At 48.2% G+C, this 24,156-nt stretch overlaps 1 protein-coding gene, 1 long non-coding RNA gene and 1 pseudogene across 4 annotated transcripts in view; 1 reads left to right on the top strand and 2 right to left on the bottom strand.

Moving 5' to 3' along the window:
* Positions 1-24,156, bottom strand: part of Sgk3 (serum/glucocorticoid regulated kinase family member 3) — a 55,088-nt gene that overhangs the window by 1,976 nt on the left and 28,956 nt on the right. Inside the window, exons 13-16 of one of the 2 annotated variants that reach the window (XM_048359183.1) lie at positions 19,254-19,349; positions 16,587-16,742; positions 14,382-14,471; positions 10,032-11,032 (exon numbers count right to left, since the gene is read on the bottom strand). In XM_048359183.1, the coding sequence (XP_048215140.1) occupies positions 10,862-11,032; positions 14,382-14,471; positions 16,587-16,742; positions 19,254-19,349 (513 nt within the window). In that variant the 3' untranslated portion in view covers positions 10,032-10,861. Of the gene's footprint in view, positions 1-10,031; positions 11,033-14,381; positions 14,472-16,586; positions 16,743-19,253; positions 19,350-24,156 lie in introns of those variants that run through there. The other variant, XM_048359184.1, reaches the window with a different exon arrangement.
* LOC125361007 lies at positions 5,145-7,786 on the bottom strand (annotated as a pseudogene). Its single transcript, XR_007212861.1, has 3 exons — positions 7,397-7,786; positions 6,255-6,652; positions 5,145-5,636 (listed from the first exon to the last, which is right to left on the bottom strand). The product of XR_007212861.1 is annotated as a mortality factor 4-like protein 1 (transcript).
* LOC125360986 overlaps positions 22,131-24,156 on the top strand; it is a 29,842-nt gene continuing 27,816 nt past the window's right edge. Inside the window, exon 1 of the long non-coding RNA XR_007212851.1 lies at positions 22,131-22,536. This is a non-coding gene — a long non-coding RNA (uncharacterized LOC125360986). The remainder of the gene's footprint in view (positions 22,537-24,156) is intronic.

Below are 24,156 nucleotides of genomic sequence, written 5' to 3'. Positions count from 1 at the left end.
GGATGTACAGACGCCGGGTGCGAGGCTCGGGGTCGGTCGTCGGGGAGGCGCTGGGAGTTGACTGTTGGCCGTGGGCTCTGGCGGCGTCCCCGAGGCAGCCGGACGGACCGCCCCGTCGAGGGCATCACAGATAAAGCCCAACCCAAGAGCGGGGTGCTGAGACCCGACGCCCCGCGGGAGGAACTGGGGGCGGCACGTGCCCGGAGCCCGCCACGTGCCCGCCGCGCCTGTCCCTGCGCCTACTCTCGAGGCGGCCCGGCGGGGCGGCCCGACCGACTACTGCGCTGGCTGCGCAGGCCTCGCCTCGGGACAGGGCCTCGCCTCGGGGACAGGGCCTCGCCTCGGGACAGGGCCTCGCCTCGGGACAGGGCCTCGCCTCGGGGACAGGGCCTCGCCTCGGGACAGGGCCTCGCCTCCCGACAGGGCCTCGCCTCGGGGACAGGGCCTCGCCTCGGGACAGGGCCTCGCCTCCCGACAGGGCCTCGCCTCGGGGACAGGGCCTCGCCTCGGGACAGGGCCTCGCCTCGGGACAGGGCCTCGCCTCGGGGACAGGGCCTCGCCTCGGGACAGGGCCTCGCCTCGGGACAGGGCCTCGCCTCGGGACAGGGCCTCGCCTCGGGGACAGGGCCTCGCCTCCCGACGGGGCCTCGCCTCGGGACAGGGCCTCGCCTCCTGACAGGGCCTCGCCTCGGGACAGGGCCTCGCCTCGGGACAGGGCCTCGCCTCCCGACGGGGCCTCGCCTCGGGACAGGGCCTCGCCTCGTGACGGGGCCTCGCCTCCCGACAGGGCCTCGCCTCGGGACAGGGCCTCGCCTCCTGACAGGGCCTCGCCTCCGGAGCCGGGCCGGGCCGGGCAGCGCGGGCCTCGGGCGCGGGGAGGCGGGAGGCGGCGGGCGTCCCCTCACACCCAGGCCGACCCCACCCTGCCCTTCGCCCGCGGGGAGCGGGGCCCCGAGCCACCGCGCAGCCTTCGGGCTGACGATCACTCACCTCGCGGCCGCCGCGCTCGCCCGCGCGCCCCTCAGCCCGAGCCCCGGAGCGGACCGGGCGCACGCGCATGCGCACGCAGCTGGACCGTCGGCGCGCACGCGGGGGTCCACCGCGCACGTGCCCTCGGGCTCCAGGGCCCCGGGGACGTGTTCCGTGTTCCGCGTCCCGCCCTCCGGGCCAGGCCCAGGCCCACCGCCCCGGGCGCCCCAGGCCCAGGCCCACCGCCCCCGGCGCCCCGAGGCCTGGTCACGAGCGGGTCGGTGGCTCGCGCCGCCCCCACGCGGGCCGAGTTCGCGCGGGAATGTAAATACACGACCCGCGCCCAGCACCGCGGCCTGTAGCGGGGAGGCCCGATCTGGCCAGCGCCCTCACCAGCTGCGGAGGCCCCTCAGGTGGACTCCAGCTCAGCGGAGAGCAGAGGCCGACCCCATCTCCACTGAGCGCTCCCCCCGTCCAGGGAGGCGCCCCTCCTGGGATGAGACCGTGTAAACTGCTTGACACCGGAAGCAGGGAAAGTTCAAGGAGCCTTCAAGGTCAAACCCGTGCCCTCCCATGAGGGGCGAAGCCACCCGCATCCTGTGAGCCCCGCCAAGTCCCTGCGCCATTTCCAACTCCAATGATAGGCCGGTTCACACAGACGCTATGAGACAGACTGTACCGCCATTGGCCACGCGCGTGCGGCCTGGCGTCCTCCGTAAGTGCCGTATCCTCATTGGCCACGCGCGTGCGGCCTGGCGTGCTCCGTGCCGTATCCTCATTGGCCACGCGCGTGCGGCCTGGCGTGCTCCGTGCCGTATCCTCATTGGCCGCCCGCGTGCGGCCTGGCGTGCTCCGTATCCTCATTGGCCGCCCGCGTGCGGCCCGGCATCCTCCGTGCCGTATCCTCATTGGCCACGCGCGTGCGGCCTGGCGTGCTCCGTATCCTCATTGGCCGCCCGCGTGCGGCCCGGCGTCCTCCGTGCCGTATCCTCATTGGCCGCCCACGTGCGGCCTGGCGTGCTCCGTATCCTCATTGGCCGCCCGCGTGCGGCCCGGCGTGCTCCGTAAGTGCCGTATCCTCATTGGCCACGCGCGTGCTCCGTAAGTGCCGTATCCTCATTGGCCGCCCGCGTGCGGCCCGGCGTCCTCCGTGCCGTATCCTCATTGGCCGCCCACGTGCGGCCTGGCGTGCTCCGTATCCTCATTGGCCGCCCGCGTGCGGCCCGGCGTGCTCCGTAAGTGCCGTATCCTCATTGGCCGCCCGCGTGCGGCCCGGCGTCCTCCGTGCCGTATCCTCATTGGCCGCCCGCGTGCGGCCCGGCGTCCTCCGTGCCGTATCCTCATTGGCCATGCGCGTGCGGCCTGGCGTCCTCCGTGCCGTATCCTCATTGGCCGCCCGCGTGCGGCCCGGCGTGCTCCGTGCCGTATCCTCATTGGCCACGCGCATGCGGCCTGGCGTGCTCCGTGCCGTATCCTCATTGGCCGCCCGCGTGCGGCCTGGCGTGCTCCGTGCCGTATCCTCATTGGCCGCCTGCGTGCGGCCTGGCGTGCTCTGTGCTGTATCCTCATTGGCCGCCCGCGTGTGGCAGGTTTGGCTGTAATGTTTGCCTTATAACCAGGCTGGAAGGCCACACGTGCACGCGTCCCCAGCTCCCGAGTCTGGGCTGCACACGTGCGGGCGGTCCCAGCTCCCGAGTCTGGGCCCTGACCCTGCACTCATGGTCGGCAGTTTCGGCTCCCGAGTCCGGGCTGCGACCAAGGCCGGTCGGTTCACTTTCTGTTCACTTTTTATTTCCCCAATAAATCTGTCTTTTTGTCATCTTGTAGCTGGAGACTGTGTGGTGGACTCTTGGGGGAACCAGGAATCCCCTCCCTTGGGGGGGACCCCGTTTCATTGTAGCAAACCCCCACTCTACTTCATGACTGCGCTCCAGGGCCTCAGGGTGACCCACGCCCCTCCCCCAGCCAGGCTCCGGCCGTGTCCCCTGAGGGCCGCGTCCCCTGAGGGCGCCAGCTCCATGTCACCAAGGCAGGGCCGCCTCCACCCTGGGCCGGGGGCGGCCAGGAAACGTGGTAGCATGTGTGTGAGCCGGGCCACGTGTGAGCCGGGGCCACGGGTGCGGCTCAAGCCCCAGCCTGTGTAATGGGGTCCGAGGAGGGGGATCCCCCATCCCTCCAAGAGTCCACCACTCAGAGACAGTCTCCAGTAAAAGATGGGTTTACTGGGGAAGTAGAAAGTGAACTGACCAGCCAGGGTCGGGAGCTGGAACTGCAACCGTAAAAAGCAGGCTGATGGGCCAGGGCCACAGCCCAGACTCGGGAGCTGGGACCGCGTGGGACCGCACGCCCCGGGCCACACTCGGGGTCGGGTTATAAAGGCAAACACCACATGGCCAAGCCTGCCACACGCAGGTGGCCAAGGAGCTTACATCACTTACAGAGCACGCCAGGTCACACACAGGTGGCCATTGGAGTCACAGTCTGCCTCATAGACTGTTTGAACCAACCTGTCATGTTAGGCTTGGTGCACGGATTTGGCGGGGCTCACAGGATGCAGGCGGATTTGCCTACTCATGGGAGGGCACAGGTTTGACCTTGAACATCCCACTACTCAGGTGGTCAAGCAGTTTACACAATCTTATCACGGGGAAGGGGAACTTCCCTGGATAGGGTGGGGGAGATCTTAGTGAAGATGGAGTCCGCTTCTGCTCTCCTTAACTAATCTGAGATGGAGTCAATCTGACACCCCTCAACAGCCAGTGATGGCGCTGGCCAGATCTGTCCTCCATATTACATTAATCGTGAAAACACAATGTTTAAACCTTGATTTAGGTTGGAACATGGATGGCTCAGGTGGTAGAGTGCCAACAAGAAGATCAGATAGCAAGTTTGCGTTTCAGTCACTGACAAAAAAAACAACAAAATAGGGGCTGGGAATATGGTCTAGTGGCAAGAGTGCTTGCCTCGTATACATGAAGACCCAGGTTCAATTCCCCAGCACCCCATATATAGAAAACAGCCAGAAGTGGTGCTGTGGCTCAAGTGGCTGAGTGCTAGCCTCGAATAAAACAAAGCCAGGGACAGTGCTCAGGCCCTGAGGCAAGCTCCAGGGATGGCAAAAAAAAATAATAATAAATAAAATAAAACCACACTAATTAACTAATTGTAGGCTTTCCCATAGAGATTAAACCAAAATTAACATGGAAATCTCTCCTACTTAATAAATTGCCCAAATTATACTGAGGGTGGGAGGCAATCAATCTAAGATACATTTCTGAAAAAAGGAATCACAATACAAATTTATAAATCACATTTGAATTCAGAATTTGTAAGACCCTGTGTCTGGCTCTCCCAGCAAACATGATTTAAAGTGATGTAATTGTTTTAAATTATTTAATATTCAAACTGTGATCCATAATTTTCTGTACAATATGTAAAAAATAGTTTTCAATTGTAGGCTCTTTATACTGTTATAAATCAATTTATAACTCTTGGCTTTTATTCTTCTTTGTGCATTAGTTTTTTAATTGTTCTCCACTGTCTCAACTTTGGGTTAACATTTTAAGACAGGTAAATATCTCTCATTACCTATGTCAAGATAAGCATGAATTTTAAAAAAATAATGAATTGAGAAATATTTTGTGTAAGGGTCTTTTTAGCCACTACAGAGTATGTTTAAAGGACTGCAACATTGGCAAAATACCCAAAATGTGACATAAAGCTCTCAGGGAGCTTAGAGAAATTGCTCTTTTGTTTTTTGGAATTAAAAGAAAAATTTTTATTGAAGATCTGTAAAATAAGTCCTAGAAGATTTGACTTTTCCAGAAAACTGTAGCTACACAATGTGTTGCATCTACCATGTTAAACGTGCATTAGACAAGCCGGCAATCTTTAACAACGGAGCAGATGGAGCGCGTGGGGACGAGGGGCGCGAGGATGGGCTGGGCGTGAAGCACCACGGGCCACAGGGGCTCCACACACAATCGGGCCTTTGGCACTGGGTCAGCGTGCTCACACTGCGCTCACACGGATTGTCAAAGTGCGCAGTGTCAAAGGAAGAGACCACCAGCACGGAAGCAGCGCCGTGGCCTGCCTGCCGACAACACGGCAGCTGTCTGTTGTCCGTCCGGGATACACTGGTAACGGCTTGGAAATGAAGAAAAGAGGAGGAAAAGGAGTGGTAACCCCTTTTATTTTCTCTGCTTAAAATGGAACAAAACAATGATTAATTCTGTGGTACACTAACATCTTCGAAGTACACCGTCTGTACAAGAGGAGGATTAGGGACAACGTGTCACACACGTCCCCGACGCGTGCACACTTGCAGCGTGTTCCACAGATGCACGCGGACGCTCACACGGCCTTCCGGTGGCACTGGGGAGCCACTTCGTCATCGCTGGCACTGAACACGGTCGCAGAGTTCTTCGCCAGGTACTTGAGGAAATCATGGAGAGAGTTGAGTAGCCACGCCGGGCTCTTCTCACCCAGCGGAGCGTAGGCCAGCATGGCGCAGAAGGCGAAGCGATCCGTCCACGTGCCATGGGGGCGTCGGGGTGGTCCGCGAGGGTCTCCGCACACTGAGGCCTCTCGAATTTGTAGAGCAGCTGGGTGCCCGGCATCACGTGGAAGCACTGCTTGATCCCGGCCACCACCTGGTTCACGGCGTACTCCTCATCGTCTGTATTTCCTCCAGATTTCTCGTTCACGGCGTACTCCTCATCGTCTGTATTTCCTCCAGATTTCTCGTTCACGGCGTACTCCTCATCGTCTGTATTTCCTCCAGATTTCTCGTTCATGGCGTACTCCTTATAGTCTGTATTTCCTCCAGATTTCTCGTTCACGGTGTACTCCTTATCGTCTGTATTTCCTCCAGATTTCTCGTTCACGGCGTACTCCTTATAGTCTGTATTTCCTCCAGATTTCTCGTTCACGGTGTACTCCTCATCGTCTGTATTTCCTCCAGATTTCTCATTCACGGCGTACTCCTCATCGTCTGTATTTCCTCCAGATTTCTCGTTCACGGCGTACTCCTCATCGTCTGTATTTCCTCCAGATTTCTCGTTCACGGCGTACTCCTCATCGTCTGTATTTCCTCCAGATTTCTCGTTCATGGCGTACTCCTTATCGTCTGTATTTCCTCCAGATTTCTCGTTCACGGCGTACTCCTCATTGTCTGTATTTCCTCCAGATTTCTCCTTCACGGCGTACTCATTGTCTGTATTTCCTCCAGATTTCTCGTTCACGGCGTACTCATTGTCTGTATTTCCTCCAGATTTCTCGTTCACGGCGTACTCCTTATTGTCTGTATTTCCTCGAGATTTCTTATAACTTGCATAATCCTCTAGAATGGAATCCGCATTCTTCTTAGCAGGAAGATAAAAGAGCGGTTTCAGTCTGGTAATTAAGTCCCAGTCATCGACAAGCCATGGTTTTAGCTCTTCAGGAATCTTCACTTTAACTTCAACTCTGCTCATAAACGTGTCTCCATTCGCAGCAGTAGGAGCCACCGGAGCCCTGGGTTCCGAGGAGGCTGGGGTGTCTCGCTGGCACTGCCACCATCTCCATTGCCAGGTGTTTTCTGCTTATTCTTTTTGGTGTTCACTTCAACGCCCTTCTGCTGCAGGCCAGAGGTCGTCTTCCCTGGAGCTGCCCCTCTCCTCCTTGTGCTCCTTGTGGGGCACGCCTGGCATCATTGAGAGGCAATTAGCTGGCCTGCCTGTTTCCCCAGCCCCGGGGCAGGGCGCCGGGACCCGGAGGGGCGGTCCCAGATAGCCCCGCCTGCCTTCCGGTTCTGCAGAACCCGGAGGGGCGGTCCCAGATAGCCCCGCCTGCCTTCCGGTTCTGCAGAACCCCGAGGGGCGGTCCCGGATAGCCCCGCCTGCCTTCCGGTTCTGCAGAACCCCGAGGGGCGGTCCCCGATAGCCCCGCCTGCCTTCCGGTTCTGCAGAACCCGGAGGGGCGGTCCCAGATAGCCCCGCCTGCCTTCCGGTTCTGCAGAACCCCGAGGGGCGGTCCCCGATAGCCCCGCCTGCCTTCCGGTTCTGCAGAACCCCGAGGGGCGGTCCCCGATAGCCCCGCCTGCCTTCCGGTTCTGCAGAACCCGGAGGGGCGGTCCCAGATAGCCCCGCCTGCCTTCCGGTTCTGCAGAACCCCGAGGGGCGGTCCCAGATAGCCCCGCCTGCCTTCCGGTTCTGCAGAACCCCGAGGGGCGGTCCCCGATAGCCCCGCCTGCCTTCCGGTTCTGCAGAACCCGGAGGGGCGGTCCTAGCTGGCCCCGCCTCCCAGCCTCGGGACCACGTGTGGCCGAGATGGCGCCTGGTGGTGAACCCGGGGGCGGTCCTGTGGGCTGTGACGTAGGATTAGGCCGCCTCTCAGGATTGGTCCCTCGGCCCCCGGCCCTTGACGGACAGCTCAGGCCGCCCCTCACAGCCCCTAGCTCGGCGCGCGCAGCCCTCCCCCTCCTGCCGCGGTAAGGCCGAAGCTGCCGGGCTGTCCGAGCGTCCTCCGGCGGAGGGCGGCCGGGTGCGGGCGGTGCGGGGACCCTTCGCCTCTCCTCGCCTCCCCGCCTCCCCCGCCGGCCAGGGGAGCGCTGGGGGCGCCGGACCCCGACAGCTCTCGCCGCCTCTGGAGAGGGGCGCCCCCGTACCCGCGCACTCTCCCCTCTGGAGCCCACTCGGCCGCCGGAGTGTGTGACCGGCTCGGCTCGCTTGTCCTCGATGGCAGCCTCCACGCCCTGCTTCGTAAAGACGAGGGCCGTGAAAGCGCAGCTCTCGCTCGCCCCCCGGGAGCTCAGGCTGCGGGTCCTGTCGGGCGCCATGTGTAAGTGATTCACCGCTGCCGCCTTCGCCCCCCTCCCCCATGGCCGCCCCGGCCCTCCCCCGATGGCCGCCCCCCTCCCCCATGGCCGCCCCGGCCCTCCCCCGATAGCCGCCCCCCTCCCCCACCTCCCCCCCCCAGCTGCACGCGTCCTCACCACGCCCGCCCGCGGGGACGGTGCCGAGTGCAGGTGCTCTGAGGAAGCGACCACGATCGGCGTCTCTGAGGGAACTTAGCCCCTCCACCGCAAAGTAGCACATGAACAAAGAGCCCTTCACAACTCACTCCTGCTCTCTCAGGAGTGGAACAATCTAGAAAAGCTATCTTGAAAGGCAAGTGGCAGAAAAATCCCTCCTCGGAAACAGAGCCCACAGGCCATGCCGGGCGGCCGCGTGCACACCGAGGGGGCCCTGAGGTTGAGGCCGGCAGACCTCCTCTCCAGAAGCCAAACCCAACGCCAGAGCCGTCCTCCAGACGGCAGGCGCGGCGGCGGCTCTGCATTCACGACGCTCCGTTTAGTTTGGCAATTGCCATAAATGGTTCTATTACTACAAGACGTGAGAGAAGATAAACTTGGAAGAAATTTTACTCCTTGGAAATTTACGTCTGTCCAGATACTAAGGTTTTGTACATCTTCCCCTTCATACGCATATATCATTTTGCAATGACTATTGTAACCAGTACTAACTTCAATGGCAAATAATGACCGCATTAGAGGCATTGGATGTTGATCACTAAATTTTTGCTAATTTTATTATTCTATACATAGTATTTCTTGTGGTTTGAGAAACATCAAAATTCTATTTTAAATTTGTTCTTAAAAATACACAATATTGCACTTTAATTCTTGGCAGTTTAAAGAACGTCTCAGTACAAATTCATACAAGAAACTACAATTTTTATTTTGCTTTATAATAAAAAGTGTGTAAAAGCAGACCTTACAGTAGTGCCAAACAACCAACTATTTACAAATGTAGATAATATCTTATCTCCAAAAGGAAAACTCAGTGTACTGGATATAAATATTTACTGAAGCTAAATTCACTCTTCTGAACATTTTCTTTTATGTAGGTCCTGGGGCTTGAACTCTGGGCCTTGGTGCCGTCTCTGAGCTTTTTTGCTTGAGGCTAGCATTTTATCACTTCAGCCACAGTTCCACTTCTTGCTTTTTTTTTTTGGTAATAAATTGGAGACAACAGTCCTGAAGACTTTTTTTCCCAGGCTGGCTTTGAGCTGCCATCATCAGATCTCAGCCTCCTGAATAGCGAGGATTAACAACACAAGCCACTGGCTGCTGGCCATTCTTCTGAACATTTTTAAGTGAAAGGGTAATGATGGGGAATACGTTTGTGACTTCTTTCTCAAGAAAGTTTCACAGAGAAAGTTTTTTTCTCGGAGCTTCTGAACTGGGTCACTATACTCTCATAGTACTGTTTCCTCCATGACTTGAAAAACAGCTGCTTTAAGAATCAGAATTTTGGGCTGGGGTGGGGGGGGGGGCTGGGAATATGGCCTAGTGGCAAGAGCGCTTGCCTCCTGCACATGACGCTCTCAGTTCGATTCCGCAGCACCACATATATGGAGAACGGCCAGAAGGGACGCTGTGGCTCAGGTGGCAGAGTGCTAGCCTTGAGCGGGAAGAAACCAGGGACAATGCTCAGGCCCTGAGTCCAAGGCCCAGGAATGGCCAAAAAAAAAAAAGCATTTTGGGCTGGGAATGTGGCCGAGTGGCAAGAGCACTTGCCTCATATGCATGAAGCCCTGGGTTCGATTCCTCAGCACCACATATATAGACAACGGCCAGAAGTGGCGCTGCGGCTCAAGTGGCAGAGTGCTAGCCTTGAGCAAAAAGAAGCCAGGGACAGTGCTCAGGCCCTGAGTTCAAGCCCCAGGACTGGCAAAAAAAAAAAAAAAGAATTAGAATTCCAAACGCAGCCGTCTTAAGTTTTTCTGAAGTTATAAACTGTATGCTATGATTTTAAGGTCAGTATCCTGTACTTTTTCTAAGACACACAAAGATATGAAGAGCAAAACTTGCTTAGCACAGACGAGGCGCTGGTTTGACCTCCAGTACTACCCAAAATAAGGAAATGATACTGAATATACATCTTCTAGCTGGTTCTAACTTCTGTTGTAGTATAAAATTGCATACATTTACACTGACCCAGATTTTTTACTTTTTAATTGCCAATTAAGAAAATATATGGAATGCTCCATTTTTCTAAGTTGGAAGACAGTTTTGAAACAGCTGTTTGCAAAAGAAAACACCAAGATCTAACCTACATAGCAGTGCATTAAGACATTTCAGAGACCAAAAACAATGTAAGTATATTTACCATATAGTTATATAACAGAAACATTCCATTTTTTGCACCACATTAAAAATTTCTAGCAGATCTGAGAATTCTTAAAATTCCTAAGCATTAACATTTTTATTTTCTTCTAGAAGATGTATAAATTTGAAGTGGCATTTCAAAAGTGATTTTTTTCATTACTTCTTTTATTATCTGAGAAATGAATGCTTATTCTATGTTAAATAACAGCCAATCTATTAATTATGCTCTTACATTTTAATTCTACCAAGACGTAATTATCTCCAACAGTGATGTATGATGAAAAGATCTGGTATCCTCTCAAAACAACCATGTGCCAATTGCATAGTTCTGATATAATACAAGTCATAGTAGAGTTACAAATGTGTTAATTGTAGATTGCTAAAAAAAAAAAAAAGGTCTATCTTGGGTTAGTACAAACTGCAGGGGGAAAAAACAGTCAATAGCAAAATGTTTTCTTTAAAAATAGGTTAATATTAAGAATAGCTTTTAAATTTTGTTTAAAAATAAGCTTAATAAACTAGAATACAAATTCTAATTCAAAACTTAGTTACTTGAAATGCCCTTTTGTCTTGAATACAGCAGAAAACGTGGTTTTTTTTTTTTATCATTTTCAACATTACATATAAAAATGAGGCACCCTTGAACATATTTGAACATTTTGAATGTATTTACACAAACAGAGGCATCTCATTCCCATCTGCAGGTCTGGATCTTTTGGCAGTTTCTAGGTGGCTAACCGGTCACAAAAATAAGTCCTCTGAAGGAGGAGCATAAGAGAAACCCAGGAAGGCGTCGTCTGCCTCCAGCACACTGGCATTCACGATAGAATAGTCAGAGGACACGCAGACGGAATATGGAACCGTTTCCTCTGTAAACACTGTGTCAAAGTTCTTGATGTCATCCGGTCCAGCCTGAAACATCAAGAGCATAGAATGAATCTCTGCAGCTTTTCTTTCATTAACGTAGTTCTTTGTTAAATCTTCCTCGTAACTTTGTACATACTTCCTATCATCGTTTTCCTGTTTCGTGTGGGCTGGCGGCTTTGTTCTCCCTCAATAAACTCTTTTCTGACTGAACCACGTAGCAGTCTCCTTTTGCTGAACCTTAGATCTTTCCTGACCAGTTAGTATTGAGGTGACATTGTCTGTCCTACCAGTAAAGGTTCTTGTTGTTGGGTGCAAGAAGAGAGAGAAGAGAAAGAGTCTTAAGAGCACAGCGGAATCCTTACCTGTGATACCTTGAGTTTGAGACTGTAACTTACCGTGTCTCTACCTACCGTAGCTTACCTCCTCTAACGTGCAAAAACAGAGATCTACAAGGTTTTCACAGCAGTATTCTATGTATGTATGTGTGTGTGCACCTGCGCACGCACACAAGCTTCAGTACTGAGAGTAGGGCTTGCACTCAGGGCATGATCTCTGTCCCTTAACTTTCCCATTCAAGGCTGGTGCTCCACCACTTGTGCCACGGCTTCACTTCCAGCTCTTCAGATTAAGTGGAGGTGAGAGTCTCACGGACTTTCCTGCCCGAGCTTTGATCTTCATGTCTTAGCCCCCTGAATAGTTAGGATTACAGGTGCAAGCCACCACCGCCCAGCTCATCTTTTACTTTTAGCTTTCATAAAAACCTGCCCAGGGCTGGGGATATGGCCTAGTGGCAAGAGCGCTTGCCTCCTCCACATGAAGCTCTCGGTTCGATTCCCCAGCACCACATATATGGAAAACGGCCAGAAGGGGCGCTGTGGCTCAGGTGGCAGAGTGCTAGCCTTGAGCGGGAAGAAGCCAGGGATGGTGCTCAGGCCCTGAGTCCAAGGCCCAGGACTGGCAAAAAAACAAAACAAAACAACAAAAAAAACCTGTCCAAATCCTTCCATTTCCTTATGAACGAGGCAATGTCATTCTCTCTGATGGAACCATAGAATTCCATTGGTATATATACCACACTTTCTTAATCCATTCTCTACTGAGGGGCATCTGGGCAGATTCCATATCTTAGCTATGGTACATATACTACAATGAACATAGTTGTGCTGGTGGCTCTAGTGTGGCCTTGTTGGTGGTCATTTGGAAAAATGCCCAGCAGTGGGGTTGCTGGGTCATAGGGGAGCTCTATGTTTTGTCTTTTGAGGAGCCTCCACACTGCTTCCCAGCATGGATGAACAGTTTACATTCCCTCCAACAGTGTAGTAGCATTCCCTTTTGGCCACATCTCCGCCAACATCTGTTAATATTTGTTTTCCGAGTGGAAACTGCCCCAGCTGATCTTCATGTGATGGGTCATAGTAAAAACTCAGGTGTTTTGAAATCTTTTTTTTTTTTTTTTTTTCCTTTTTTGTCAGTCCTGGGCCTTGGACTCAGGGCCTGAGCACCGTCCCTGGCTTCTTCCCACTCAAGGCCAGCACTCTGCCACCTGAGCCACAGCGCCCCTTCTGGCCGTTTTCCATATATGTGGTGCTGGGGAATCGAACTGAGAGCTTCATGTGTAGGAGGCAAGCACTCTTGCCACTAGGCCATATTCCCAGCCTCTGAAATTTTAATATAAAATGACCTTCAGGCTGTGTACGTTAGGTGCATATGAGACATATGGAACTTTGGCTTAGACTTGAGTTTCACCCACAAGGCTATTCATCACGGTTCATGCTGACACAGTATTCCAAAATTAAAAAAAAAAAAAAAAGGACTGAAATCCAATTCAGATTTCAGGTAAAGTACTCAACCTCTAGAAATTAAGACAAATTATATCCAAAAGAGTGAATATTTTTTCAAAAGATCATTTCTGGACTATAAGAAATAAGTCAGTCTACAAATACTGTTACATGTGTAGGCATAAATATCAGGCCAATTAGTATGAACTAGGAACTATGTACAGAAACTATTAGTGAAGCTTGAGTAGACTATATAATGTTGCTTTTCTGAATAAGGGAAAGTAATTTCCTTATCCTGTTCTAACTTTAAAAATATTCCTTACATTTTATAGCAACATCAAAAGAATGTTTAAAGAAAAAAATTCCTTTGTGTATATGTATGTGTGCCCCTCCTGGAGCCTGAACACAGAACCTGCACAGTATCCTTGAGCTTTTTTTGCTTAAGGCTAAGCACTCTACCAGTTGAGTGACCGGTCTACTTCTGACTTTTTGGTGGTTAAGTGGAGATAAGAGTCTCACAGACTTTTCTTCTCCTGGCTGACTTTGAGTCCCAATTCTCAGATCTCAACCTCCTGAGTAGCTAAGTTTACAAATGTGAGCCACTGGTACCTGGCTTAAACTTTTCATATATTCGTTTAACATCCTTAAGATTGTCTAAGTCTGTCTAAATCTTCTGCTCATTTTAATATGTGTTTAATATTTGTTTTTTGTTGCCAGGCCTAGGGCTTGAACTCAGAGGCTGGGCACTGTCCCTGAGCTTCTTTTGCACAAGGCTAGAGCTCTACCACTTGAGCCATGGTGCCACTTTCGGCCTTTTTTGTTTATGTGGTATTGAAGAATCAAACCCTGGGCTTCATACGTGTGAGGCACACTAAGCTACATTCCCAGCCCTATATTTGTTATAGTTAATAGAAGTAAGAAAAGGCAATATAAACCATAAGAAGCCAAGGAATAATGGCTTTGGAATCTCACACAGATTTCAATCTTTGGATTTGCTACTTTCCATTATACATGTTTAAACTTAGTTTCCTCTAAAGCACATGTTCTAATAAGAACATTAATTGTAAGTTGATAACTTATTTCAGGAGTAAATTACATACCACAACCAAATACAAAATGAGCATGTCTATACAAAGGATACTATCAGCAGTTACTAACATCTTTATTATCTTACCAATGATCATGAACAATTTCTCCTTTTTTATTTATTTTTCTTGGTGTCAGTCATGGGGCTTAAACTCAGGACCTGGTGCTGTTTTCAAGCCTCTTTGTGCTCAAGGCTTGCACTCTCCCTTTTGAGACATAGCTCTACTTGTAGCTTTTGGGGAGTTAATTGGAGATAAAGTTTCGGGGACTTTGCTGGGATGGTTTTGAGCCTCAATCAGATCTCAGCTTTCTGAGCAGCTAGGATTACAGGCACTCACCACCAGTGCTCAGCATCTTGAGATTTTTGTTTCCATTTTCTTTTTTGCAGTGCTGGGGACAGAAACCAGGGCCTTGCACATCTAGGGAAATGCTCTCCCATTCACTACTGTGCCCCCAGCCATTTCATTCAGGTTAGGTTTTGAGAACCTTCTAGGTTTCACTCTTCTAGAGAGATTGGAGTATATACTTACTACATTAGGATTAAATGGTGGTGGAATCTTCTTTTGTACAAGGTCCGTCCAGCTGAGTGACTCAAAAAAAGGATGATTCTGAATTTCAAGCTAGAACAGTAAAAAAAAATTTTTTTTTACAAATGAATATATTAATGACTGAAGAATTTTAACCCCTCTGTACATCACTTTGACAATAAATAAGTAATTATTCAGAAAAAAAGAATGAAACCAAAATAAATTTTGATTAAAAAACAAGAGTCAAAGCCCTTACAATTTCCCCCCAATAATTGTTCTATGTAAATGTTTACATCATCTGTGTGGGAAACACTGACTTTCAGAACAGACCTCTGAAGGACAGTTATTCAAAACAATATAACCTTAGTGGGGCTGGGAATATGGCCTAGTGGCAAGAGTGCTTGCCTCGTATACATGAGGCCCTGGGTTTGATTCCTCAGCACCACATATACAGAAAATGGCCAGAAGTGGCGCTGTGGCTCAAGTGGCAGAGTGCTAGCCTTGAGCAAAAAAAGAAGCCAGGGACAGTGCTCAGGCCCTGAGTTCACGGCCTAGGACTGGCCAAAAAAAAAAAACAAAAACCAATATAACCTTAAGTCACATCCTTTCAATAGACACGTCCTTTCCTCGTGTAAAATAGATTATTTGTCCTAAATAACTTGGTGTTGTTTTACAGATCAACATGTTTCTTTTCATCACAGTATATGATATGACTGAGCTTTTATTTTCTCATTTGTACAAGAAACACACCAAATAGGAATATTAATGGTGTAAGTTGTGAGCTCACTTGAGAACAGTACATATGTATTATAGTCCAGGGCCAGTGTGGTGACACACCTGTAGTCCCGGCACTGAGGAGACTGAGGTAAGGTGGGCAGGTTGCCACTGAGGTCCCCTGGGCTGACTTCAATGGTGTGTAGTGTATAAATGCAAAGATTTAGGTGGCAAATCCAACAGGACATGACTTAAATATGGAAGTGACGAAGAAAGAAATTAGGAATAGCTGTCAGATTTCTAGCCAAAATAACCACCACTGTGCAGGGATGCTTGTAATTCTGAAAGGAAACACGAATGGTAAGAGCAGGATTTCACTTTTTGGGCATGCTGTGCGTGAGTGATCTCAAGAGTCGAAGGCAGAGCGTGGTGGCTCAGATCTGTAATACCAGCCACGTGGGGAGCAGTGGTGAGAGGTACGCATGCTCACACGCCCTCCGACTCTGAGCTACATTTTCAGGCCAGACTTTCTCCTAGAAACACAGGTAAACTCAAGTGCCCAAGTTGTTGGCTTCGAATTGGAGCAGTACTCACTCAATATAATGATTAATACAGCTTTTCTCATCTCATCAAAGGCTCTGGCTATCTTTATATATCTTTGGAAATAACAAGAATTAACTATTAAAGTCTTTAAGATACGATTTTCAGGACAGGGAATAAAGAAAGAGCACCAGTGTTGATTAAATTTCATATAAACAAAAGGTAAAACTCAAAAAAGAATGTGGAGTTTAGCAGTGAAACATTAAATTTCTATGTGTGGTGGCACATGGCTGAAATCCTAGCACTGGGGAAAGCTGAAGCAAGAATATCATAAGCTCAAGGTCAGTCTGGGTTACTCAGAAAGTGCCAGGGTAGTCTGGACTACATAATGAGACCTTGCCTAAAAAACAAAAATGAACACAAATATAACTGGGTAAGATGTAACTTGTCATTACAGCTATTCTGGGAGGAGGAAGCAAGAGAACTGAGTTCCAGGCCAGCCCAGGGAAAGACGGACACAAGGACCATGGGACTCAGCCCACCAGGCGGAGCACGGGGCGCCTGGCGTTCAACTTCGCACCTGCAAAGTATTTAATTTGGCAAAAAAAAAAAATTAGGTAGCTAAAAATTACACTATATAATTATACTGTATACTATATAAAGGGGTGGGAAAGGAGAAGAAATTGTTAGCGATGAAAATCAAATATGAGATAAACAAAAGGGTAAAAAAAAGCCGGATTTGAGGTATATAGAGAAGATCAAATGAGAAAACGTAAGCTCAAGTGTTTAAGAGTCACACCGCTCTTACGGGACCACTAGAGAAAATTGTGGGCCCAAGTGTGCTTTTTGTTCTAACTGTGTTACTCCTTAGCAGTTCCTCCACTAAGTCCCACACGGAAGGAGGCCTCGCGTGGCAATGCTCAGTCGTGAGCCGGGCCACGGCGGGTGACGTACAAAGTCCTCCTTGGCGCCCAGCCGGCTCTGCCTGTCTTTCTCGAGGAGTTCTTCCAGGATGGACCACGCCGTGAGGCTCACTCCGGGCCTCAAACTCAGAGGCTTGTGAAGGATATTGTCATACATTTCCGCCACGTCTCGGCAATAGAAAGGAGGCTGGAAAAGAGAAAGCAAACCAAGAAAATGTCACGGCCCGCGCACAGAGGGTGTGGAAAGCGTGGCCGCGAGGCGGGCTGGGGGAGGACTCTGGGGGAGGACTCTGAGGGAGGACTCTGGGGGAGGACTCTGAGGGAGGACTCTGGGGGAGGACTCTGGGGGAGGACTCTGGGGGAGGACTCTGGGGGAGGACTCTGAGGGAGGACTCTGAGGGAGGACTCTGAGGGAGGACTCTGAGGGAGGACTCTGAGGGAGGACTCTGGGGGAGGACTCTGAGGGAGGACTCTGGGGAGGACTCTGGGGGAGGACTCTGGGGGAGGACTCTGAGGGAGGACTCGCGTCTGGGCTGGGCAGAGCAGCGCTGTCTCGCGCAGGTGGGCAGCGTGGCCTGGTGGACTCCACAGCCCAGCCCACTGCAGAACCCCAGGCGCACGCAAGGCCAGCCTGTTCCACAGCGCCTTGCAGAGGGCGCGAATCACTTCAAGTAGCAAGTCTCAGAGAAAAACACCCGTCTTGTCACATGCATTATGACAGAATCACTGGAAGCAGAGACTCGAAGCAGATCGCCGTTACATAATTTCCTCATTATCAGGAATAAAGTCGCTACACAGAGACTTCCAGGAGACAGCCCACTTGTGACAATGACAGCGGTATGAGAATATGCTCAAGAGTTAGGATGCAGTCTCAGCAGGAACACTACTCACTCATCTGGTCAAAGTTTTTCTTTAAATTCTTACTCAAAAGATGATACACAGAGGGGTTAGTTACATAACTCAGTTAATGAGTATATTAGTTTGGGGACAATGTCATCAAAGTGTGTGTGCACGCGCATGTGTGTGTGTGCGCATGCTGGTACTAGGGCTTGAACTCAGGGCAGCACGCTCTTGCTAAGCTTTTCAGTTCAAAACTGGTACTGTACGAAGGAGGAGGTGACACTGTCCAAAAGGAAATGAAATCATGGCCAGGCACCAGTAGCTCATGCCTATAATCCTAGCTACCTAGGAGGCTGAGATCTGAGGATGGAGATGGAGGTTCAAAGCCAGCCTGCATAGGAAAGTCCATGGGACTCTGATCTCCAATTAATCACCGGAAAACAGTAAGTCACACTGTGGCTCAAAGTGGTGGAGTGCTAGCCTTGAGCAAAAAAGCTCAAAGGCACTGAGTTCAAGCCTGAAGAAAAGAAATGTACTCATTATTTGACTTACAAAACTCAAAACCCTCTGTATGCCACCATTATAATAGCAATAAAAAATAGGAGAAAAACCCCTGGCGCTCTACCACTTGAAGCACACCTCCACTTCCACCGCTTTGCTGGTTAATTTGACTTGAGTCCCATGTACTTTTGTGGTTAGGCTGGCTTTGAACTGTGGTCCTCAAATTTCAGCTGCCTCGGTAGCTAGAATTACAGTGTAAGCACTGATGCTGGGGTGAACGTTTTAACCTAAAAGATAATTTTCAACATTAAGGAAGTTTTGTAGGCCTGCCGCTTTTCCTTTCTTTTGTGTTGGAAAGAAGCACGTGTCTTAACTTTGAAAATACAACCTTTTTCTATACTGAAGACACGCTAAAGAAATACAAAGGTCTGTAAAATATCTAGATGACAAATACACAGTTGGAGGCCTGGTTCAGATTGCAAGATGCTTGCCAATGAGCGTAAAGCAATCCACTAACAGCCTAGACAAACAAAAGATGATAACTAGTACTCAAAGAGAATAAGGTAGAAAGCACTTATCCAACATTTTGTTACTAGTATTGCTAGAAACAAAGCTTTGGACAAGCCTAAGAAGAGACAGTGTTGGCTTCCTAAAAATCTGTCATTCCAAATTCTCTAGCTGGTGTGACGGGGCGTGCTGGCCATCTCAACTACTCAAGAGTAGGGGGCAGGAGAACCATAGCTTAAGGCCAGCCCAAGCAGAAATGTGAGCTCTCCCCTCAACCAGCAAGCGGGGCAAGGATTCATATATGTAATCCTAGCTACATAGAGGACCTTTAAATTAGAAGGATCATGGTCTTAAGCCAGCTCCAAACAAAAGGTATGAGACTCTATCCATATTAGAACTAAAAAACCAGCTGGGTGTGTGGCTCACGTGGTAGAACGCCTTCCTTACAAATCCAAGGCCAAAAAAATCTACGTGGAACCAATGTACTAATATTAAACTTTATTGTAGTGAAACTGCGAGATCAGTAGTTTACAGGGGGGAAAAGTGAGGGAAGGAGGGGCAGGAGGAGAGAAAAAGAAAGATGAGGTGGAGGGGGGAAGAAGGGAGAGGGGGAAGGAAGGAAGGAAGAAGTATTACCTCAGATCTCAGCTGACTTGGCTTATTTAGCATTAGTGTTAACAAAGTTCTTATTTTTGTACATTTTTCCTAATGTGGTTTTGGATTCATTTAACAAGGCTATTACTGCTCTGTTAGTGTTACCTAAGTGTCTTTGAAATTCTTAAAAGAGACTCCTGACTTCCTTATTATTAAGAATATATTGGAATAATGATCTCAGAACAGAAATACCTACCAATCCATACAGCATTTCGTACAGAACAGCACCAAGGCACCACCAATCTACAGTGTTGTCATAGGGCTGTTTTCTGATTACTTCAGGTGCAAGATACTGTTGAAAGGAATGCAAACAGTACAACAATTCAGTAAAAAATCAAGACAAGATTTAGGAATAATAAAGACATTGAACCAATCTTGGCTGTTATTATACTGAAAGCATATCCAGATTTTCAATGGGTTGTATCTTCTTGCTCCACGGCAGTGGTTCTTAGGCAGTGTTTGTCACTGGAGCACTTCATATACTCAGGCACTTCAGACATGGCCTTAGCTCACGCACACGCACGCACGTTTGTGTACACACACACACACACACACACACACACACCACAGATGGCAAATGGAGGTCCATAAAGCTGAATATATCAAGTAAGTATTCTGGGGGAAAGTCATCAGATTAGTTTATTTTTATGCTGATCTTAGGGCTTTGCCTCAGGGCTTGGGTGTGCCCTCCCTGTTTTTATGACCAAAGCTAGTGCTCTATCTCTTTGAACAACAACTCCACTTTTGGCTTTTGTGGCTCTCAGTGGTTAGTTGGTAGACTTTCTGCTAGCTCTGAACTGTGATCCTCAGATCTCCGCCTGAGTAGCAGGGATTATAGGTGTAAGTCAGGTTAGTGTATTTTATAAGTGTACCTGGTTACTATTTGTAATAATTTCCCCTTGCAGAAAGAATTCTTTCTTGGTTGGACAAATGGGACTGCATCAAACTACAGAGCTTCTGCAGGGCAAAGGCCATTGCAAGATAAACAGAAAGCCCACAGACTGGGAGAAGATCTTTACCAGCCATACAATGGACAAAGGCCTCATATCTAAAATATATGCAGAACTAAAAAAATTACATTCCTCCAAAACAAAACTGCAAAGAACCAATAGCCCCCTCAACAAGTGGGCTAAAGACTTAAAAAGAGACTTCTCTGATGAGGAAATGAGAATGGCCAAGAGACATATGAAAAAATGCTCTACATCACTGGCCATAAAAGAAATGCAAATCAAAACAACATTGAGATTCCATCTCACCCCAGTAAGAATGTCATATATCAAGAAAACTAACAATAACAAATGTTGGAGGGGATGTGGCCAAAAGGGAGCCCTACTTCATTGTTGGTGGGAATGTAAACTGGTTCAGCCACTCGGGCAAGCAGTATGGAGATTCCTTAGAAGGCTAAACATAGAGCTCCCCTAGGACCCAGCAGCCCCACTTTTGGGCATCTACCCAAAAGACCACAAAAAAGAACATACTAAAGCCACCAGCACAACAATGTTCATCACAGTACAATTTGTCACAGCTAGAATCTGGAACCAACCCAGATGCCCCTCAGTAGACGAATGGATCAGGAAAATGTGGTACATATACACAATGGAATTTTATGCCTCTATCAGAAAGAATGACATTGCCCCATTTGTAAGGAAATGGAAGAACTTGGAAAAAGTTATACTAAGTGAAGTGAGCCAGACCCAAAGAAACATGGACTTTATGGTCTCCCTTATAGGGAATAATTAGCACAGGTTTAGGCAAGTCACAGCAGAGGATCACAAGAGCCCAGTAGCTATATACCCTTATGAACACATAAGATGATGCTAAGTGAAATGAACTCCATGTTATGGAAACGATTGTTATATCATTGTTGTAACTACTTTCAACGTGCTATGTGTAACTGTAGCTTCTATTACTGATGATCTTCTTGTATCCCCTTCCTGTGGTTGTACCTACACTATCTCTGTATCTTATCTGAGTATACTGGAAACCGTGTATACTGGTATTAGAACTAGGAAATTGAAAGGGGATACCAAAATCGAGAGACACATGGTAAAAAAAGACAAACGAGGGGCTGAGGATATGGCCCAGTGGCAAGAGTGCTTGTCTCGTATACATGAGGCCCTGGGTTCAATTCCCCAGCACCACATATATAGAAAATGGCCAGAAGTGGCGCTGTGGCTCAAGTGGCAGAGTGCTAGCCTTGAGCGGGAAGAAGCCAGGGACAGTGCTCAGGCCCTGAGTCCAAGGCCCAGGACTGGCCAAAAAAAAAAGAAAGAAAGAAAGAAAAAGACAAACGACTATAAAAGCAATCCTTGCAAAACTGGTGTAAATCAACTGAATAACCCATTGGGGGGGAAAGGGAAAGGGGGAGGGGGAAAGGAGGGAAGGAGGGAGGAGGTAACAAACAGTACAAGAAATGTATCCAATGCCTAATATATGAAACTGTAACCTCTCTGTACATCAGTTTGATAATAAAAACTTAAAAACTTGCACCACCATGCCCAGCCTAAGAAAGAATTCTTTGATTTACAATTGTTTTGTTTGGGTTTTGGATTTTGCTACAGGGTCCTTGCTTGTCTTTAACTCGAAAAATGCCTGCCTCAGACATCAGAGTACTTGGATTAGAGTTGTACATCACTATGCCCAGCTAAGACGAACTATTATTTTTTGTGGGGGGGAGGGTGCTGATCCTAGGGCTTGAACTCAGAGTCTGGCCCCAGTCTCTGAGCTTTTGTGCACAAGATTAGTACTCTACTACTTGAGCTACAACCCCACTTCTGTTTTCTTTTTTTTTTTGGCCAGTCCTGGGCCTTGAACTCAGGGCCTGAGCACTGTCCCTGGCTTCTTCCCGCTCAAGGCTAGCACTCTGCCACTTGAGCCACAGCGCCGCTTCTGGCCGTTTTCTGTATATGTGGTGCTGGGGAATCGAACCTAGGGCCTCCTGTATCCGAGGCAGGCACTCTTGCCACTAGGCCATATCCCCAGCCCGCACTTCTGTTTTCTTGCTGTTGCTTTTGTTTTGGTCTTTGATTGGAGATAAGAGTCTCCAGGCTTGGGCTGGCTTTGAACCATGATCCTCACATCTCAGCCTTCTGAGCTGCTAGGATGACAGGTATGAAACACACCTAGGTAAGATAAAATTCATACTGTGGCAATTATAATATTTTCTTTTCAGTGGAAAAAAAAGAGACTAAATGGTATTCATATTCAGGAATTACAGTAACAATCCTCAAGCATATTAGTAAACTTGTACAAATTGTTAGCTTTAGATTTTAATTTAAAAAATCACAAATTCACTAAGACATAATGAGAAATTTGAATTTTATATTTTAAAATATGTGGCTTCTTCCTGCATCAAATGCATATAAGGAATGAATTCTCTATGAGGCTTTTATATGATCTAAAAACAGTAACAAGAATAAAATGAGCTTAATAATTTCTGATCACAAAAAAATCCTCTATTCTCTTAAAAACTACAGGATGTAAGAAGGATTTTATTAACTACGAAATCACTGTACACACACAAGAAAACATGACTTCACAACAAACAAATATAGAAGGGTTACAAATAGAGACGAGCTCGGGCTAGATTAGAGAGGGAGAAAAGAGAGAATAAAAGTACATTTTAAGGTAAGTGATTATTACTATAATACTTTTAATTTAATGACATTTTTCTCTTTGCTTCCTTTTTTATGTTGTTACATTTTTTTCATTTCTTTGTTGTTTGCTAGTTACATTTTCAACATTACATGTGTAATTACTCCACAGTATTGATGAAACGTTATATAGCACCTAGGATAACAAAACTAGAAGAGCTTGAAATAAACTGCATTTTTGTGTAAAGTGAGAATAAAACTTTAAAAAAATCTTGCAGTTATTATAGTGTGTATTGATTATGCATGTTAACATATTTCATCGCAACACATTTCCATATACATAGAGAGAATATGGATTTGAAATAAATTACAATGCTTAATGTAAACATTAAGAAAAAAACTGGGCATGGGGCTCAATCCCGTAGTGCTAGCTACTTGGAGGAAGACACAGAGGAGTCGTACATTCTCAAAGGCTCCATCTCAGCCAATGGCTATGCGAGGGAGTGTGTGTGCACCTGTCTTCCCCAACAGGTGAAGAAGCACAAGGAGGATTCTCAGCCCAGGCCACTGGGGCGCACAGCACGATTCTACCCTCGAAAATCACCAACGCACAAAGGGCTGGAAGCGGGCTCCTCTGCACGGTGCCCGGGTACCAAGCACACACTTCTCCATTACACACATACATACCGACGTACACACACACGTTTATACACATTTTCTTCTAGCTAATATGGCCAGGGATAAAGACACCTTGCCTAATTCTAATGTATGATTTTCACATACACAGATTTACTTCCTTTAGTAAATAAACAATCGATTGTTAAAGTAGACCCAGCTATACAGAAAAAATAGAAATGTGTGTCAGAAATCAAACTGCCACACAACTATAGGCAGTTTTAATATTTTGCTATGTTTGCTTTCACTCATTTTAAAAAGACAGCTTTATTAAGAGATTCACATACCATATGATTCACCTTTTTAAAGTGTGTAATTCAACTTCCACTAGCATATCGCAGTGTTGTGCAACCATCACCATGATCGATTTTAGGGCATATTCATGAAATGTGATTTTTTTTAAAGGATTAGCAATATAACAAAAAGTAAATTTTGCCTTAGACATTTAAAAGAAATAAGCATAATTTATCCTCCCTGGACTGTTTTAAAATGTCTTATGAGAAATAATGATAAACTGTCTATAAAATAGACTTCCAGATATTTTTAGTTGGCTGAAAGCTGAAATTATAGGTTCTGTTCTACTTTTCATATTTTAATTTTATATATGTAATACAGTTCATATTTTTATTTCATAAATTATCATGTCAAGGATAAGATACCTTTTCTCCCCTCACACAATTTTGATTAGTATCAATTAATTGTACAAAGGAGTTTCATTTTGACATGTCCATATATACGTACAATGTGTCTTGATCAGACTCAACCTGCTTCACTGTCCCTTACATTCCCCTTCCCAAACCAATCTCAACAACTGTTGCTGTCCATTTTTAC

Source organism: Perognathus longimembris, chromosome 12 (assembly GCF_023159225.1).
Source record: "Perognathus longimembris pacificus isolate PPM17 chromosome 12, ASM2315922v1, whole genome shotgun sequence".
Taxonomy (NCBI): domain Eukaryota; kingdom Metazoa; phylum Chordata; class Mammalia; order Rodentia; family Heteromyidae; genus Perognathus; species Perognathus longimembris.
Note: the sequence above shows the minus strand (reverse complement) of the source record. Positions and strands in the feature narration are given on the sequence as shown.